General features: G+C 33.8%; 1 protein-coding gene across 3 annotated transcripts in view; it reads right to left on the bottom strand.

The window, feature by feature from the left end:
• FSTL5 (follistatin like 5) overlaps positions 1-22,115 on the bottom strand; it is a gene marked incomplete at both ends in the record, with an annotated part of 543,379 nt that overhangs the window by 502,553 nt on the left and 18,711 nt on the right. For 2 of the 3 annotated variants that reach the window (XM_079698613.1, XM_079698614.1), the window contains one exon: positions 6,331-6,361. In XM_079698613.1, the coding sequence (XP_079554739.1) occupies positions 6,331-6,361 (31 nt within the window). Of the gene's footprint in view, positions 1-6,330; positions 6,365-22,115 lie in introns of all 3 variants that reach the window. The other variant, XM_079698612.1, reaches the window with a different exon arrangement.

Genomic DNA, 22,115 nt, shown 5'->3' with positions numbered 1-22,115 from the left:
TAGAGGGGTGGGATAGGGAGGGTGGGAGGGAGGCTCAAGAGGGAGGGGATATGGGGACACATGTATGCATATGGCTAATTCGCTTTGTTGTGCAACAAAAATTAACAGTATTGTGAAGCAATTATTAATAAAGATCTGTTTAAAAGAAATATAGTGACTCTGTATTTCAGTTAATGGTAAGAGTCTCCATTTCAGGTATTACTAATTGTGCTGGCTATATTTTGTTTCCTAAACATACAGAAATGCAACAATTAGACAAAACAGTCTCATAAAGGGCTCATATACATGAATGACTGTCTTTCAGTTTTACATGATATTTTCATTTGTTAATGTAATATATCCAATGTCCTTTATGAATAAGAATTTGAAGGTCAATTTCTATCCACTCACTGTTCCTGACTAGCTACCTGAGCTTGAAGAAGTGAGCTGACCTCAGGAACTCTGTGAAATTATTCTAATGAAGGAGCTCTGAATATTCAGGCAGCCCAAATGAGGAGTTCAGCATTCCAATCTCATAGCAATGCCCCTTCAGCCTGACTGAGATAGAATTCCTGTATATATCAGATTATTTTTAGTGTTCTCAGTTACTAATTTTGTGATGTAGGAAATAAAGGAGAATCTGAACCCATGAGTGTTTAAAAATAAATAGAAGGTAGCTTGTATGTGCATTTGTGTGTATAAAGACTGCAGGCTTCATAGTTCTTTAATAGCATTTACTGTCCCAAACACACTCTTTTAATTCAATCAAGTATGGTCTTGACATAATGTTTTCTGTTATTGCTCAATGTATGTAAGAAGTTATGTACCACAGGAAGAGCAATTGCGCAGCTTACTTTTTTCATATACACAAATGTGTATGACATAATATTTGCCATTTAGAACCTATTGAGTCATAGACTTTTGCATCATAAGTGCTTGTAATAATAGCATTGTGCAATGTCCTTATAGGGGTATAAGCCTTAGAGTTTCAGACATGTAAAGGACTTTTGATATCACAAGGTATGTTTTACTAATATTTACCATAAAAGAGAAACTACTTCTGGAGAGGTTAAGTCACTTGTAAAAGATCATAAGTATTTAGTGAACAAGTTTGCATAATTCTTACATGTCCCTTAGAATATTACTACGTTGCATTTACCACTATTTTTTTCTTAAAGTTACAAAGCACTGAGCAGATTTTATATAAATTAGCAGGAAAATATTTGTGACCATGATGTTAAAGACAAATAATGCATAAATAATAAAATTCATATGTATCAAATCCATGAAAATGTAAAAAACATTGCTAATAACAGTATGCTGAATTTACCTAACATAAGTTGGTGATTGGGTAAATAAACTATGATCCCTTTTAACATAGAACGAGAATGATAATATTGATATGAATTATTTACTTTGGATGTGATTTCTCAAAATGCGGGCATATTTGGATTCTAAATCTTAAATAATAATGCGTGTTTGACTATTAAAATGAGATAATATACGTAAAAAGCACAGTGTCTGATATCAATTAGATATTTAACAAAACAGAGAAGATAATAATATAACATGTAAACAATTATTAGGGAACGGATTTTAGTCCTCAGTCTCCCCCAAATGAAGAGTCTTAACAAAACTATAACTAGTAATGAAAGGAGAACATACTTTATTTTTAACCCTTCTGAATGGGAAGAGCCAAGAATATCCACTTGAGAAGAGAGGAGGGGGGAAACTGTGTGTTAAAAGCAATCGGATCTCTTTGGTGAATGGACATTCTTTTATTGACAGAAGAGGGTGAAGCCAATACTGAGGAGCATGCCACAGCATAACCACGTGCAAACTTTCCACAGTGATTTCATCCTTCTGGTTATAGTAAAACTTCACACTATTTTGGAGAAGTAAAAACTTGATAGAATTTTTAAGCTATTTGTCAAGCATGGCTTGTTTAAATTTTCCTCAAAAACTGTTACCGTTTTATCACTAAGAACTCTAGAGAGATGCTCTAAAATAGACACAAATAAACCAGTCACAAATAAAAATACTTCCTGAGAAATACTGGCAGATGATAATTGATTTGTTGTGATCCTTATAGTAGAAATTATTTCTTGATAATATTTACAAAATTCTCAACGGGTTTTAAACACATAATGTGCTCTGTTTAATTTAGCTGTAATGTCACTGGAGAACAGTGTGAAAGATGGTTTCCTGAATAGTTGATCTTTCTTTCAAACCTGTGTAACTGTGTTTATTTCTCTGCTATAATCTTTAATGTAACTTTAAGGAAGGACATCTTAATTGTAAACCTCAAAATTGTGAACTAAATAGAGGTTAGTCTTTGTCTCATTTAACTACAGGCAATATAAAGATGAAAATTAGTTGAGAATCCATACTAACTATTGAACCGAAATTCATCTTGTCAGTTGAATTCCATATAGATATAATTTTAGAATATGTAAAATATGGATTTGTATGACATTCCAAAATAATATTAGAATAAGAGCATGTCTCAAATAATCAATTAGAGATGGAACTGTAAGTTTCCAAACATTTCAATATATGTCTCTATGTACACAGAAAAATGAGAGATTGGTTCTCATTGTGCTTTGTGAATTAATGTCATTTGAGGTCACTGATATCATGAGGTTGGGATTGTTGTTTCAAGCAGAAACTGGAACCGAATGCAAGAAATTAGAAGATAAAAGACTCTGTGTATACATTCTTGACAATGTAATAAATGGGTTCTGTCAAATAAGGTTACCAATTAGTCAGGACGTCAGAGAATTACTAGCTGAGAATTGTTTGCTAAGATCAAATGAGGCCATAGCTCACACTTCAACTATTAGTGACCAAGAAATGTATTTACTATTCAGAATTTTTGTTATTTAATAATGAGTAAGGGGCTTCCCTGGTGGCGCAGTGGTTGAGAGTCCGCCTGCCAATGCAGGGGACACGGGTTCGTGCCCTGGTCTGGGAAGATCCCGCATGCTGCAGAGCGGCTGGGCCCGTGTGCCACAACTACTGAGCCTGCGCTCTAGAGCCCACAGGCCACAACCACTGAGTCTGTGTGCTGCAACTACTGAAACCCATGCACCTAGAGCCCGTGCTCCACAGCAAGAGAAGCCACCACAGTGAGAAGCGCGTACACCGCAATGAAGAGTAGCCCCCACTCACTGCAACTAGAGAAAAGCCTGCGTGCAGCAACGAAGACCCAACACAGCCAAAAATTAAATAAATTTAAAACAAAATAATAATAATAATAATGAGTAAGCTATTGCTTCTATGACAATTTTTTTCTTCTTAATATAGATTTTAAAATATTTAAATGACCATTCATAAGTTCCAGTAAGATAATATTGTAAGATGATTCTTATAAGTATTCAAGAAAAAATGTAGAGTTCCTCTAAGCAGAGCTAGGCAACAAGTCCTGAGGTAACCATATATCTACTTAAAATTCAGTAGTCTAGCAGACATTATGTCAAGGTTCTGAACCATGTGTCAGCCAATAACAATGAAAGAAGTGGCAAGCATCATCTTGAAAATTTTATTACATTATAAAACGAAAACATGTTCCCAGTCAATAGTTGGAAAAAAACCTAATTTCTACTATTTCAGATGTTAAAATTTATGTACTGCAAGGCAATAAAGCATCAAAAAGAAAGGTATACTAAACTTATTTCAACTATAACAGAATTATAAATATGATTTAAGATTATTCTGAAACACTGGGCCCCTCCATAAGAAGGAAGATGTGCACTCAGTATGCTTAAAATGCAAATATCATTTAAATGAACATCACACATCACCTCTTAGAATAGAAATTCCCTTTTGCAACACAAAAGTACAAAACTTTGAGTTAATATGAGTATTTTGAGGAAAAATCAATGTAATAATTTCATATATAAAATAACAAGACGTACTTTAGTTTGCTGAAAAAGAACATCGTTTGGGAATCCCTCAAAGGGCAGTTTTACATAATTAATTTGAATAAAATATACCAAGCAATATTTTTTAAAGTATGTCTTTTCATATTCTTCAGTAATATAGACACTTATAGATGACAAAACAAGGAAAAAATTGTGTCGGTCAGTTGTGCGAAAAAGTGCAGAGAAGATTATATTTGGACTTAAGTAAGCAAAATTGCTATCATCAATCTAGCCACCCTCAAAAGTGTAACAATCCTTTCATCATTTCAGGAGTACATGTAATCTTTGTAGCTTTCTCCACAGTTATATTTTAAAATTTATTTGTGTATAACTCCAAAAAACTCTAAAAAAAAATTTCCTGTGCCAAAAGAATGGAATCAAACAGGACAATTGTCAACAGGCACAAGAAAAATACTCAATCTCACTAATAATTAGAGAAATGCAAATCAAAACTACAATGAGACACCACCAAACGTGGGTCAGAATGGAAATCATTAAAAAGACTACAAACAACAAATGCTGGAGAGGGTGTGTAGAAAAGGGAATCCTGCTATACTGTTGGTAGGGATGTAAATTGGGGCAGCCACTATGAAGAATAGTATGGAGGTTCCCCAAAAAACTAAAAATAGAGCTGCCATATTATCTGGCAATCCCATGGTTGGGCATATATCCGGACAAAGCTGTAATTCAAAGCAATACATGCACTCCTATGTTAATAGCAGCACTATTACAAGGGCCAAGACATGAAAACCACCTAAATGCCCATCGACAGATGAATGGATAAAGAACATGTGAGATATATATATATATATATATATATATATATATATATATATATATATATAATGGAATATTACTCAGCCATAAAAAGAATAATGCAATTTGCAGCAACATGGATGGACCTGGAGATTATCATACTAAGTGAAATAAGTCAGATAGAGAAAGACAAATACCATATGATATCACTTATATGTGAAATCTAAAATATAACACAAATAAACTTATCTACAAAACAGAAACAGGCTCACAGAGATGTGGTTGCCAAGGGGGAGAGGGGTGGGCAAAGGGATAAGTTAGGAATTTGGGATTAGCAGATAGAAACTACTACATACAAATAGATAAACAAGGTCCTAAAGTGTAGCACAGGCTAATATACTCAATATCCTGTGATAAACTATATGGAAAAGAAAATGAAAAAGAATGTGTATGTGTATGTATATATATATATATATATATATATATATATATATATATATATATCTGAATCACTTTGCTGTACAGCAGAAATTAACACAACATAGTCAACAACTATACTTCAATAAAATAAATTAAAACAAAACAAAACAAGGCAATTGTGCTTTACTCCATTGTCGGGCTTGGGACTACTACACCTTGGGGAAGGGATAGGTGGGAAAGGATGCCCAAAACATAGAATAAGAGTGGAGAGACCAGAAGGACTAACCCTGGAAAAATCTGTGAAGTTCTATCATGATCAGCAGCAGCATACACTGATGGAAACATCTGGTTGAAGTGTTACAATCTACTCAGGGTAATTTATTATCTCAGTGAATGTATTTCAAAACTGAAGATGGTCTTTATGGTGTAAAGAACCTTCCTATGTCTGACTAGGATTGACTATGCCATACAAAAAGCTATCACCAACTTTTAATATATAAATACATATTTTCTTGCTTTTTCAGAGAACATAAAGTGAAATAGCAGCGACTAAATAGTTCAGTCTCTACAAAACATATTTTGAAAGGTTCATCTGCTAAATCATAGATGTGACAGAGCACCAACTCTTTTTTTTTTAAATTTTCTTCCTTCTAGTTTATTTATTTTTAAACATCTTTGTTGGAGTATAATTGCTTTACAATGGTGTGTTAGTTTCTGCTTTATAACAAAGTGAATCAGCTATACCTACACATATATCCCCATATCTCCTCCCGCTTGAATCTCCCTCCCACCCTCCCTATCCCACCCCTCTAGGTGGACACAAAGCACCGAGCTGATCTCCCTGTGCTATGCGGCTGCTTCTCACTAGCTATCTATTTTACACTTGGTAGTATATACAAGTCCATGTCACTCTCACTTCTCCCCAGCTCACGCTTCCCCTTCCCTGAGTCCTCAAGTCCATGGACAATGGTTGGTGGAGGAATTCAATGAGAACAACTCAGGGAATAAACAGAAAATTGTGTCGAAGTTTCCAAAAGCACTACTGAAGAAAGGAAATCTTGATAGAGAATCTTCAATGGCCTTGGGGAATTCCCAAAGGGTTCACAATGGTTTTAAAATCATGTTGAAGATTTTGAAGTCCCATTGTTTTCTCATTTTTAACTATAATTTCAAAGTAGCATCGTCTTTTTTTTCCTTCTCCTATACTTACATAAATGTATAAAACTATGATCGTAAAATAGTCACTCCTTACCTTTGATTCTTGAACGTTCTTGACTTTTTTCCTGCTGGAAATAAAACAAAAATAGTTCAAAATTTGTAAGTATTTTACCAACAGGCTGATATAAAGTATCACTATGTTAAATCTTTTATCAAAGCAGTAATCATTCTTAATGGACATAAATTTTTCTAAGAAACCAATACATTGTAAGAATATGGATTTATAAATAAATGCCTAATAAATAATAAATAAATTATTATGCCCTAAAAAGGTCTTGGTTCATTCCATTTAATTCCAATGACATCTTCAGAATTTGCTTTCAATGTCTCTATGTTAATCATAAAATTTTAGTGAGAAAAAAGGTTTAAGGGCAAACGGATAATTCACTAAAAATAAAAATAAAAAAACACGAGATGTTTCAACAGTCTTTCCTTCAGTTTAGCTTAGAATTTGCCCCTGTCTCGCTTCTCTGAAGTTAAAGTTGACAACAATTCTATTATTTATTCAAGGCTGCTTCAGTCAGACCTGTCTTTCAATTTGACATACTCCTTATTAGTTACCAGGCAACCCCAGAAGAATTAGCTTGCTTTCAAGTTTTTAAGCAGAAATTGTGCACTCTATAACTTCTCGATTCATATTCAAGCACAGTTTACTCTGTCTAAAAGTTTCAGGGTATCATACTAAAAATAATTTTGAAATATGTTCCTAACAAAATGTCTCACACATACACAGAGAACTGCAGAATTGTATGAATGCCAATAAATTTTGGTAAAATTTATAAACACATTAAAAAATATAAAGAACTTATTTTGCAGCAAGCACTTATCCCAGAGTCAGATTATGATAATAAATATGCATATTGACAAATGTATATTTACTGAAACAGCCAACCCTATGTATAATTCTATTAGACTAAAACTTTGTACTCTGTCTCTTATTCTAACACATCCAGGCTTTATGATTAAATTATGTACTGTCCTTTGTTAATTAATTGATTTTTTCAGTTCTGATGTATTTTTAATTTAGAGTACTTGTTCATTTAAACTAAAATTTAAATATGAAATACAAATGTATGTATATTATATAAATAAATATAAATTACTTGCTTTAAAAGTACATTATTTTTTCAAAATTTTAGGTCAAGTTGGTTTAAATTTTCCAAGTGGGTATTGAGGAAGAGAAAAATCTGTGTGTGTCTCTCTCCTCATCTTTTGCCATTTTCTCATTCATTTAATCATTCACTTTTTCAACAAATTTGCATAGATCACTTCTGTGTGCCAGACACTGCTCCAAGTGATAAGACTATGAAGGATGAAAAAACCAACAAAAAATTATGCCCTTTTGGAACCTAATTATTACATAAATGGTAATAAATTATATTTAGAAAAAGATATACCCTAAAAGGAGTTATTTTGTAGTGAATTACTGCAATTTTATACAGGTGTATAACGTTAAATAATTTTTGAATAAAATTCTGAGTGAGATGAGATGATATAACTGGGGAAAACATGTTTTAGGAGAGAAAAACAACTGCAAACTTCCTGAGATACAGGAGGTCTTGGCATTGTCAAAAATACCAAGGAGACCTGTGTAACAGGGCAGGCTGAGTGAGGGGAGTTTTGTAGGAAGTTCAATCAAGGAGGCAACAGGGGCAGAGAGACGAGCACTGAGGTCCCTGGTTATTTCTTTGGTTTTTGCACTGAGAGAGCTGAGAAAAACATTGAGAGTTTCTTCTCAGAGGACTAACATTATCTGAGTTACATTTCAGTAGAATCATTCTGGCTATTGAGAATAGTTTGAACAAGGGAAGGACAAAATTAGAGGGACCAGTAGAGAAGGCATTGCAGGAATCCTGGTGGGAGGTGATAATGGCTCAGAAAGGTGTGGTGCCAGTGGAGTTGGAATATCAGTTAGAGCTGGAAAGGTTTGTTGATAGAATAAGTGTTGGGTGTGAGATACGGTGCATAAAAGGGTGATCTCAAGTGTCTAAGCCAGTAGAAGAATGGCATTACGTCTAAGATAAGGAAGATGGCCAAATAAGAAACACTTTTATCCCTTCTTGGCTTGCCTTCTGGTAGTGTCCCGCTTTGTTCATTTTTCTCTTGTCTGGCTACCCCTGTTCTATCTCCTGTACTGATTCCTTCTTGTCTCCTCAATTTCTAACTACTAGTTTCCTAGACACTGAGCCCTTATCTTTCTTCTATACACCTCATTCCTTTGGTGATCTTTTCTACTCTTCTGGCCTTAAGTGCCATACTTTTCCTAAGGACTCTCAAATTTATATCACTAGCTAATCCTCAACATTGTACTTCAGATTCAAAGTTTCGGCTTTACTTATTTATTTTGTTAACATCTTTATTACAGTATAATTGCTTTACAATGGTGTGTTAGTTTCGGCTTTATAACAAAGTGAATCAGCTATACATATACATATATCCCCATATCTCCTCCCTCTTGCGTCCCCCTCCCACCCTCCCTATCCCACCCCTCTAGGTGGTCACAATGCACCGAGCTGACCTCCCTGTGCTATGCAGCTGCTTCCCACTAGCTATCTATTTTACATTTCGTAGTATATATAAGTCCATGCAACTCTCTCACTTCATCCCAGCTTACCCTTCCCCCTCCCTGTGGAAACTAAAAAGAAAAAAAAATGTTTATGAAGAACCTAGGGGCAGGACAGGAATAAAGATGCAGAGGTAGAGAATGGACTTGAGGACTCAGCTTTATTTTTAACATTTCTACTTGATTATCTAATAAGAGCTTACCTATCATGTCTAAAACTAAACTTCTGATCTTCCCTGACTTCTTTGATCACCTTTCTCATCTTCTTCATCTCTCCATCTTCCTTGCTGTTTAGACACTTACAATAATCCTTCTCTGTTTCTTAAGAGTAAAGAGCCTGACATTTTCATGGGTTTGTTATTTGACTCTGACTTTGCTTCGAATATCACACTGAGGATGCAAAGTAGGATGAAGGTCAAAATACCTGTAACTTATGGGAGATATTTTAACAAGTTGCATAAATTTTAGAAATCACCAGCCTATGTATAAATCATCAGTACTGCATCTGGAGAACATGTAATAGAGTTGAATGATCTAGAACTGAATATTGTAAACAATATAAGAAAAATTATAAAGTCGAATTAGCCAACAAAAGAGAATGGAAAGATAGACAAATTATAGGAGAACAGGAGAGCATGGAATCATGGAATACTAGGTAATATATTATGTAAGTGGGAAATTTTCAATTGTATAGAATTATTATGACTGCTCTAGTAAAATTAGATCTAAGGCAATGCCCTTCAGATGAACTGACATGTATGGAATCACTGATTTAAAAGAAAGCACATTTTTGATGGTGCTTGGGCTTGGAAGTAAAACTGAAGTTATTCATTGAAGGAGAGGGTAATTGAGAAATATACAAAGTGGTAAAAGTGGAATGAGAGAAACACAGCTGGGAAAGAAAGGTCTAGGATGGCGTGTAGCTGAAGAGTGAAGGGAGGTCCACAGAGGTATAGTGTTTGTTTTGCTCACTTGTCTTTTTGTTTTATTTTGTATAAATGTATAATATATTATTTACATAAGTGAGAATTGAGAAAGTCTAAATGATAGGAGATACATAGTAGAATTGGAGAGGGTTAAGATAAAAGGGAGAGATGATTAGACTAACTTTATAAGGTTATTGAAAAAATAGATGTGATACAGAACATAAGTGGGGACAAAATTTAGTTAGAAAGACCACCAGTTCCTCTAATGTAACCAGTGGGCATAGGAAGGCATGGTTATAAATGCAGGAGTTCTGTAGGTTTGCTATGATGAATTAAACATGTTCAATCTGTGATGATTTATTTTCTTTATGTAATAGAAGGAAAGTCTGCTGAGTGGTGAAGTAGGATGGCTTGTCAGAAATTTGTAGAGATAGCGTAGATTTTAAATGCACTGGTTTTTGTGAGGTTAATTGAGTAAAACACCTTGGTGTTTTTGAAATCCTAACTGAGTTTTGCCATCATAAATATATAGTGACTTATTTTAACTACAGTCAAATAGGCTTAGCACTCACTGATATTATATTTTATTTTATTATTTTCTTAACACTCAATTCTCTATTTGTACAATTGTATGTAATTATAAATTACCAGTGAAACATCCTTAAAATTTTTACAAATGGTAAATGTTTAAGGAGCCTGCATTTACAGACGATAAATTAATTATTAATTTAATTTATGGACTGGGAAGAGTAGGAACAGACTTATAATGTAGGAAGGTAAAAGGGATAAACTACCTCATTTATTCTTAAACTTGTATTAGAACCCTGTCACTGTGTGTGTGTGTGTGTGTATGTATACACATATATGTATAATTTAGGATTTTCAAAGTAATAACTGTTCCAATTTGTTTCTATCACTAAAATATTGCATTATTCACTAAGCAATATGTATTATCCACAATTTTATTTTACAAACTATCACTTTATATTTTAAATGTTAATTTTTAAATGAGGAAATGTTAAGAAGAAAACTATAATTATTTAATTATGCAATAAGTCTTAAGAGGTCAGAAAATTTTTTTACCCTGTCTGCATGATACTTTTGAGAACTATTCTTACGTTATGAAAACTTAGGTCTTGTCCATAATAGAAGAAGTGCCAATCTCTTGGTATATCTCAATTTTAATATTCTTCCAAAAGGTTTTCTGACAAACTGGTATTATCTTAAAATAAGAAATATATATTTGGCTACGTATCAAAGCTAAATCAAAGCAGACGATTCATGATTTACTTCATACCACACCATTTCTTGGAAGAATCCCAAAGTGTTATCTTTATTACATAAATAGACTAGATGAAATCCAGCTCAATAGTAGAAATGGGTAAACAGATCCTTTCAGACAGTATGTTAAAGATTAGCAAAGACAATCTGGACAGAAGTATGGATTCAGAAGAAATACATGATTGTAAGATATGATTTCTTAAATATTAAACAAAATACAACATAATGAGTGGAACATAGCTAAGCCAGGGTAAAATTAAGTCAAGTTGGAAGCAGTAATTTTTAAAATGAGATGTGGTGGCCCTAAAATATCTAAGCAAATTAAAATATAGCCAAATAACATCAATCCACAGCAACCTGTGCAGAATTTAAATGGGCAGAATGATATCACTCTAGAAGATATTATTAAGAATGTTTCTTATCTAGTATTTGGATTTTGGTATGACATTTATTAACATCTGATGATGTTGTATCATAAAAATGTATGTCTTATGATCAAACACTAAAACTAAACATCTGACTATGACAACTTCAAACATAATTTATCTTGTTTCTTCCTTCTGGCTGTGAATCACTTGCTCTCTGAGAAGAGAAGAAACCACCTGAATCCTGAGTGCATCATGTCCATCATAACAGCAGAGTTATAATCATCACACTATCAGTGAATTGTCCTCCCATTCCGTGTTATAAAGCTTAAATCACTTTAAGGAAAAGGCATGAAGCCTATACAGGTAATACCCATGGATACCTTTTTTTTAAATTGCATATGTATGATATTAGAATAATGAGACTCCTTATATGCCCTTTGGTCAATACTAGGAATCCCACAGGCTTCCCTTCACACAGAGGGGTGTAGAATGAAACAGGTGCAGCTAGAATTAAATTGGTTCCTTAGAAAAGTAAACAGATTGTCTCTCTGTCTCACTTAATCTTTCATTGGAATACACATGATAATAACCAGTCTATACTATCAATACATGAAGGAAGTAGGGGTCATCAAGGGTGTAAAATGCAAGAGTCTTCCCTCCTTTAATACAAGAGTAATGAAGAAAAGATTTCTGGGTTGCTATGGTTTTTCCTCAGCCCCATGTGACTCAGTTTGCATTTGGCCATTAATTAGAAGCTATGGTATCCCATGCTACCTAGATAATTAACATGATAATATTAGAAAGTTGTTGTCTTCTTAAGAAGACCGCTTTGTTTCAAACATGATGTTTCCTTTGGTTGAATTGGTGGCATAGGCTAAGAGAATATAGACTTCACCTCTTTAAAGTTAGGAGAGAGAAAATGTACTTTTATTTATTTATTTTTCTTTGCCAATAGTTTGTAATGAAGCACATTCAAACTGTGTTTAGGTTGGTCATGTGCTGCAAAAAGTAACTTCTGTTATGGGATGTAAGACAAATCAAATTTATGGAAGAGTTTTCCAGGCATATTGAATAAAGCCCACAATGAATCAATTAACTTAAAATTTAAAAATTAACAAATGATACAGCGAAGTCTGTAGTAACCAAAAGTGATGTGTCCTAGATGAAGTAATCTTCCTCCCAGTTCATATGATCCACACTTGTTCTTGAAGTAAATTGATGTCATCATTCACCAAAGGTGGCTTTATGTATATACACAGTAGTGCTATACAAGCTCAGGTAAACGTATGCAATTCTAAACTCATGACTAAAGGTCAATAGATTCTAACAGTGAAAACAGTCAATGGATGGAAAGGAAGCATATATAAATATAAATTTTGGTGACAAACATACATAAAGATTATTAATTTTAGAAGGCCGCCTAGTTTAAATTCCTTCTCAGAACTCTTCCCTTCTCTTTGATGTAAATAATAATTGTTTCCCAGAAAAATACCAACAAACAAAATTTGTGAATTGCTAATTTGCAGTAGAGTACTCATGTTCAATATATATTTAACATTTCCATGTGCTAGGCGATAAAAATATGAAATATTAAATGTTTTTTATGATATTTATTAGAGCTATTCAGTAATATAGATTGTAAATTCATGGAAATTGGGAACAGAAGACTTTCAGTGGAGCTGGTCCACCACAATCTTGTAACAAATCTCTTCTATGCCATTCTGATGCATGCATACCCATGAACACACTAGCTCTCTCCCCCAGGCTTTCAATGCACACACTCACACACACACACATATGTACATACATTCCCTCAAACATATTTTGTTGGGGCAATTTAATTATAAAATGTCTGGAAAATAAGAGGTATCACAATCATAATGCAGTGTATCTAGCCTCCTAAATCTTGGGTTTATCAATGTATTTTTAATAAACTGTAATGGTGAATTTTCAGTCTTACTACGTTTAATCACAATCTTCTTATCTTTTATTTAAGATCGTTCCCTTTGGAACTTAAGCCATGATTCTGATTTACTTTTTTAAGTTTTTTAAAATTAATTTTTATTGGATATAGTTGCTTTACAGTGTTGGATTAGTTTCTACTGTGCAGCAAAGTGAATCAGCTATACGTATACATATATCCCCTCTTTTCTGGATTTCCTTCCCATTTAGGTCACCGCAGAGAATTGAGTAGAGTTCCCTGTGCTATACAGTAGGTTCTTATTAGTTATCTGTTTTATACATAGTATCAATAGTGTACATATGTCAATCCCCATCTCCCAATTCATCCCAACCCCCGTTTACCCCCTTGGTGTCTATACATTCTCTATGTCTGTAACTCTATTTCTGCTTTGCGAATAAGATCATCTGTACCATTTTTCAAGATTCCACATGTTTCTGATTTAATATCACCTTTGCAACAAGCCCAATCCCTATCCATTCTTTCTAAAACAACACCCCCATTATTATTTGATTTTCTTAACTTTTTTGTTCATTTTTCACATAAGTTATCACTTCCTGGGATGATATGTATTTATTTGCACATGATATGTTCCTGTTACTGGAGTATACTTCCCACACATCTTAACTAGTATATCCACAGTGTCTAGAAAAGTATCTACAAGAGAGTGGGCACCATTCCTAATACAGTGTCTGAACTCTAGAGTTTAACAGCCTAGTGAAGAAGAAACAGGTAAAGCACAACATGTGAAATAAAACGTGACATTCAATAGTGTAACTGTGTATAAAATCTAGAGGGAAAGGTCAAGGGAGCAATGTATTTTGTCTTAACTGAGGCAGGTGAAGGGAAGCTTTGTGAGTGTGGAGAACTAGGGATATACAGAGAGGAGAAGAGGTTGTAAGAATAATTACAGAATTATTAATTAAGAATAATTGCTGTAGCTGATCTCTACAGCAAAGGAAGAAGAAGATTCTGTGCAGAAGACATAGCACAAAAGAAGTTAAGGATCCATGAGGTTGCATGGTAAGACTGCAAAACTGCAGACAGTGTTTGTGGTAGTGAAGAGTTGGTATGGTAAACATTAAATAGAGTTGGGCAACTAGTAATTTTCAGCTTTTTATGACATGAAAGTAATTTTCTTAATTTTTTTAAAGAAATGTCATCAGATATATTAATAGTCTAACAAACATATAACATGTTAAACATATGTTAAACTTGATGTTAATAGTCTAACATATAACGTATGTTTAACATATGTTAAAATTTGATAAAATATTTGCTATGATTATATATATATATATATATATATATATATATATATGAGAGAGAGAGATCTAGCTCTATATAGACATTCACAGTACAAGCTATAAACGCTATAGACTGTCAATCTACAGCTGTTTCTCTTTCGGCTTAATTTGTTGGTGTGATGTCATTAGTTCTGAAGTCAAAGAATAGAAATATATATAACTGAATCACTTTGCTGTACACCTGAAATTAACACAACATTGTAAATCAACTATACTCCAATATGAAATAAAAAGTTTAAAAAATTGTAGTTGCTTCTTATTGTAGGTTCATATTATATTTTATATTTTTATGGGATTTTAAGGAAAAAAGATAGAGAACTTGTTATTGGATTGATGGATAGCAATATAAAACTTAGAAAGACTGTCAATTAATAACTACCATTTATTATTGAGAATATACTTTGCCAATAAACTATATCCTGCAATGAAGAAACTATAAATACTTATAGCCAGGTATCCCAGGTAACCCCAAACTAATATGAGATACTCTTGGCACAGGTAACCATGGGGCGTTTTGAGGAAGATAATAACAGTGGTCAGTAACATGGAGTCTAAGCATCAACACACCAGTTGACTCCCAATAGGCAGAGAGACCATTTGCAAGTGTCAGTGAAAAGAAGATTGAGGCTTGAGGAATGCAAGGAGAAGAAGAAGAATTAGTAGTAGGAGGAGAAGAAGATGGAGAGGAAGAGGAGGAATAGGAGGAGGAGGAGAAGCTGGGAGATTAAAACACTCATATCAGTTTTACTAGGTGGCAAGCAATTTTTAAGTCGTTTCCGTATATTATCTCATCTGAGGTGACCAAAAGTCACAGTCTAGCTTCCCCTACTTGCATTTTCAAACTGTAAATTCATAAAGTTCTCTAGAGGGTGATGACCATGACACGTACAGAAGTATTTTCAAGCAAATATGATTACTTGAGGCCTGAGCCCAAACCTGAGTTAAACTGCCCTTATAAAAAGATGAGCTGCCTAACTGGGATCTTCCTAGAAAATACAGTTTTATAAGTATATGTACACATAAAACTTAGTCATCATGAGGTAGGAGATAGATGGGCCTCTGGGCTGCACAGCTAGTGTTTGTCAAGTGGAGTAACACTGAAGATTTGTTCTCACCCAGACACGCCAAGGACAAAGACAGTGGCAGAAGCTAAGCTCTGCTGAAGTAGAGATAAGGTGCCCACCCTAAGGTCCAGGACAACTTCCCCAACTGCACATGCACAGGAAGGCTCCTTGGGGGTCAAAAAGGGAGGGGAGGCCACCCCATAATAGGTATGGACATGCACACACAGCCCTCCGCGGTGAGATCCATCTTAGAAAACTGTTGTGCACGCATCTTGGGGAGGGTCCTAAGACTAGTCAGGTGTGAAAAAAGAAACAAGGTAATTGGCCAAATGTGAACAAAGACCCGAAGAACTGTCCTATATGAGTGACTTAAATCCCCTCTTCACGGCGCTCCTCATTCAGGTGCCCACCCTCCTCTCTGGGTGTGTATTTCTGCTTTAAATAAATAAACTGTTTCTCTGTGTGCTCTCCCATATGTTGTGCTGAGTCTCTAATAATAAACTTTGTACCTGTTTTGCAGCTTTTCCTCCTTGAAACGTTTTTACTTTCAAACGGGATAAGAATCAGGGAACTTGGCTTCTAGCCTCTAGCCCCTGGTGGACTGGCAGCTAGGTTCAATCCCTGGACAGGGGAATAAGAGCCTTCCTCACGACTACTGTCCCTCTGAGAACAATCGAACACATTAAAAAGGCTGAAATAATGGAAAGAGTTAGAGGATGAGGATAAAAAGAATTGATGGAATGGTGGATAAATGATTGGTAGATGCATAGATGACAGATAGATACATACATACATACATACACTCACAGATACATATACACACATATACATAGACATAGATTAAAAAAACAGATAATTCATGTCACCAGTTGATGATAACAGGTATTTAACATGTGTTAACTGTCCTGTATGTAATTCAAACGGGATATATATATATATATAGATAGATAGATAGATATAGATATATATAAATTTTCTAAAATAACATTTTTGTCAAATAGAAGCAACAAGGGAATGTGCCATTTCTAGGCTGAGCTCTAGCTGGGGAGAAGATAATTCCCTTCGTATGTGTAACATTAGGCATGTCCTCATAAGGATTTGGATTGCAGGTTTATACTAATGATATGACCATAAAAACTCAAGAAATAAACTTAAAATGTCTGTACTTTGGTAGTGCTTTAAGGTCATTTACAGCCAAGAGGTTTTCATATCTGGAGACTTGTGTTCTTGACTCGTGATTTCCAAGGTTCTCAGGGACAGGAATGAAAAGAACACAGCCTCAGAAGCCGAAAGGACAATTACAGCACATGCGAATTCTCAGGAGAGGCGGCAGTGGGCCAGCTATGCTGCCCTACGTTTCAAACACCGAGATTACTGCATGTGGAATATGAAGAGATTAGAATGTTCACAGATTCAGAGAATTAGGCACATCTAAGTAAGTTGTGAGACCCTTTAAACGCACAACTACGATAGTTGAAAATAACCTAACTGGTTAACATGTTGAACAGCACCAAGCTGAACAATTGGACTGGAAGACAAATCTGAACAGGTCAACCAAAGAACCTGGAATCAACACAGGTGACTGTCACTGGACCATCAGAAATACTATTGTTTGAGGACACTTCTAGAGTCATTTGTGAATATCAACTACACTTGGATACGCAGATATCCTATGAGATGGAAACCCACTTTTGATAATGTATCCTAGAGTAATTTCTGCATTTGTGCTCTTGGAAAAATGTATAAGAATGCTCCTAAGCAGCACGGTTTGTAATAAAAATTTGAAACACTTCACATGGTGAGTATGGCGTATTTACGAGTGAGGATTAATTATAGAGGAAATAAATAAATTGAAGCTATTGGAATCATAATGAATAAATAAAATATTATAATTTATAACATTTTATAATATGTAAATCACTATTTATTGTTTGTCATCATATCCATATGTATTAAACTTACAAAGAATATAATGGGAGTGATAAACACAAAATTCAAGAATAACATTTTCTTCTAAAGATGTGATCAAGTAAGAAATATGGTTGGTAAGTTATACAGAGGGGCTTAAAGAATATTTTCAATATCTTATTTCTTACTTTGGTGTTGGATTCATAGGGGTTTATTAAATTATTTTATATGTTATTGTATATCAGAAATATTTTCAAATAAATTGTGGGAAAACAGTTTATCTAAATGCCAAATTCCAAAAAACTAGAATAAAAAGACAACTTAAAACATCTGTTATTTTCATTATCATACAGAAAAATATGTTGATACATGGAGACATTTGATATTGTGTGTCTGCAGAGGCATATGATTTAAACTGCTGCTTAATATAAAAAGATGTGTGCAGCAGGTTGTAAATAGGTCCTGAGGGGATGGAACAACCCAGTTGGAATGGGTGGCCCACCTACCTGATTAGCACCATGGTTGAAAGGGGCTGACAAGCAGCTTCTATTTTTATCTAATCTTTAAATTCCAGGAACCTCATTTCACTAAATCATAGCTTTCTATAGGACTGTAAAAGCTTTCCCTCTGCTTATTCCTTTTTAATCTGGATTTCCCTCAAGAGCACTACTCATAGATGGTTACTATCCTGATAAACTCTCCATATCATCTGCCATTACATTATTGGGAAAAAAACAAAACAAAACAAAAACAAACAAACAAAAAACTCCCCTGAGCTGAGATTAAAGCAGAAAAAAAAAAATCTAGAAATAATTTAGAAATTATACATACTATTAAAAGTAATTTTAAGAAGATTTAAGAATTAATAAAATTCTATTATTTTTAGTGTTTTTGCCTTATGCATAACATAGACCAGTATGCAAAGTTAAATATATTTACAACTACTTGGACCATTTTGCTTAAAGAAACAATAAAAATGCACCCATGAATTTATTAAACATTCCTACAGTTGCTCTTTAAATGTTAGTTTTAATTTTACTTTATATTCAATACATTTTTATATTGGAAGATACAATGCTGTGGTATTGGCTATGACAGGGTAGTATGCCACAAACATATTCTGAAATTGTGTGATGTGAGAAAATTTAGTATTTAGCCTATTACACATGTTTATGCATTCTTAATTGAGTCCATTCATAGTTATAAAGTAGATAAGGTATAATAGATATTCTGATTGTGAGAATTGGTATAGATAATGAGATACATGAGGATGAGGATGGTGACAGATGAGGAACCCATATGTTTTGTTCTTTGACATCAGTGATGAGGAAGTTTTTCCAAGAGTTAAGGACAAGGCTGGATTGGAAATATGAAGGGTTCATCCAAATCATTGGCCTTAAAATAAAGAAAGGGTATGAAATGACAGGGAAATAGATCAGATTTTTATGCCAGTTTTCCAAAAGTGAGAATAATTCATCAACTTTAGATTTTCAGCTTCTTATCTATTACTCAATTAGAATAATTTTTATGTTGACACACATTTTAACAGAGTTAGATTTCTAAATACAAAGAGGACATAATACATGCTTGTGTCAAAGAGCAAAGTCAAAAGAAGATGTGGTATATTCACACTTTCACTAAATTAAGAGAGGAAAAAAATCAATTAGCCTACAGGCTTTCAAGGATGCAATTCATCATTACATCCAAAACAATGGCATAATTGCATTGGAAAGCAAGTTCACCAATTTTTGCCCTTTGAACAGGTGTGATTCTATCAATTTCAAATTTAAGAAATAACATTTTAAAATAATTGAGGAAATATTTTAAAAATAAGGTAGAATTCTTGTAACATTTAAACTTATTAAATAGTTGGAGGGCTATATGCATAAATTTTAAATAATAGTCAAAATTTAAGAGAAAGTATCAGAAGAAGTCTGAGACAATTTTCAACTCTTTGATATTTAAACCCCAACAGGTGCTGAGCGGCTAATACTTGTGATACAACAAAAGGGAGAGAGGAAACAGAAAACCCACGAATCATGTGTTAATTTCTCATACTTATTGATAGTCAAAATTTTTGAGTTTTTCAGAACTGAAATATTACCCACAGAACATCATGCATAGTAGAAATCATACATTCTTACATATTAGTGCTATGGTTGGGTTAAAGTGTTCAAATTGCAAACTTTTTGAAAGTCAAATAAATATTAAGTTGCAATAGAATGATACTGTTAGATTTGACAATTTATATTTTTGCCTCATATTGGAAATTGAGAATAAAATGGAAAAAGACATAATATCAAATAGTTTATTTATTATTAGGTCGATGTAACATCATCAGTATTTTCAGCACAATGTGAAAACCACATTCTGTTTCAGATCACCATTAATATCATATTAGTCTGTCAAGTCAGTGCACAAACAATCACAAAGGTCAGGAAAAGTCTAGACTCACAGTGGAATGGGAAAGCTAATAATAGTCTGTAAATAGCATAATCTATAACTCAGACAAATGAGAAATGGTTATGTCTATAAACATGAGGAAAACAGGGCAGAATCATGCTCAAAATTTAAGCGGAATGTGGGGAAAGATGGGCTGCAAAGAAGATCAAGTTTAAGAAATCAGAAACATATACACAGGTGTCTGAATTCTGGATAAAGGTCACAGGTCTGGAAAAAGTTTCATATTTCTCAAATTATAGTGTGCATCAGAATCACCGGGGAACTTGTTAAACTGAAGGCTTCTTTGGATTCCACTTTAAGAGAAGTGAATTGATTCAATATGTTTTGTCTAAAATATCTTTAAAATAAGTTCCTCATAGGAGACTTTTCTTATAATTTCTCTCAAAATGATATTGGAAATGTGGAATAAAAACACATCAGAATTGAAGGTTACACTCAGTTGGCTTGTGTTTATTGGGGGATTCAATTAATTCCTTATACTCAGTTCTACTATTTGTTTCTTGCCCCTAAATATTTTTCATTCCATAACTTTCTTAAAAATTGTATTTGAAAAATTTTTTTGTAAAATTTTAGAACAGTGGTCTCATACTAGATTGATACTTGAATCGGTGGATCAGTGGCTGAAACTGAAAACATCACATTGCAGCAGACCCTCTAGACTCAGTATCTTCTTTGAGTTTTAGAATGGTGATTGGATTTTTCTAATATAATTTTAGAAGCAGCTAGCTTTATTATGTGCATGTCTTCTAAAATCGTTATTAAACCCTTTTTTAGATAACCCCCATTTATTTAGATAACCCCCTTCAGTTTTTATACTGTGATATTTGTCTTTTTCATATTTGAGTTATATCTGACGTCATGTCAGGTTTCAATAAGCATTGTTCTTCTGAGCTGTCCTCCCGTCATAAAGACAGGATAGAATGGGCTATTTAGCAGAGCTACCTAACACTGTGACTTCCTATGTCAGAAAATGACTATAAGAAATTCTACAGATATCATGGGGAGTCTTCAATCATAAAACACGTTTCCAACTGGCTAGGATCCCATATTCGGCCACATTGAGACACTGAACTCGAAAAACTCCTACAATGCAATGGAAATACCCCTCTGGCCACTTTTTCTAAAATATGCAGGATTGAAATACTCCTTTTACAGCATCAATATTGGAAAATGTGATAGTTAGTTATGATTTTTCTTCCTGCTTGATATGAAATGACTTCATTTTTAATCGATAGCTATAAAGTAATTGTTTTGAGCCACTGATTTTCAATGTCCCAAACAAAAACAAAAATAAAACCTGTGGCCATATGCTATACAAGTTTTCCATTCTACCCTATCCCATCTTGACTAATTTCGTTTTTGAAAAGAATTTCTTCCTGATCTTGGAGTTTCTCAGCTGACACTCTAATGCTCTTATTTTATTTCTTAAACCAGCTTCTGGCCCTAGCTTTTCTTCTCAGGCTATGAGAACTCTGGGTGCTACTTTTGTTTTTGTACGGTCTACAGACCTTCCTCCTATTTCATTGTTGAAATCCTCTGGATTGGGATTGGATTTTTATCAGTTTTGCTTTTTTAAAATGTACTATTGCCTGTTTTCTCCATTTATAAGATGCTTCATCAAGAGATATGTCATGTATCTTGTTTAAAACCTTTGACATATTTTGAAAAGATTTATTTAAAAACATTTTTCAACATATCTGACCACACTTTAGCATTATGAAAGATAAGTGCTTTTATTGATAAAATTAAAATGATCTAAATGTAATAAATTTCTGAAAGAGATAGTCTTGCCTCAAGAAAGCCATAACAAATTTCTCAGAATCTCTCTACTCAGTACTCTGTAATGGCCTATATGTTAAAATAATCTCAAAAAGAGTGGATATATGTATATGTATAACTGATTCACTTTGCTGTATACCTGAAACTAACACAACATTGTAAATCAACTAAAAGTAAATAAATAACTTTTGCATCAGATA

This window comes from Hyperoodon ampullatus, assembly GCF_949752795.1.
Source record: "Hyperoodon ampullatus genome assembly, chromosome: 1".
Lineage (NCBI taxonomy): Eukaryota > Metazoa > Chordata > Mammalia > Artiodactyla > Ziphiidae > Hyperoodon > Hyperoodon ampullatus.
Note: the sequence above shows the minus strand (reverse complement) of the source record. Positions and strands in the feature narration are given on the sequence as shown.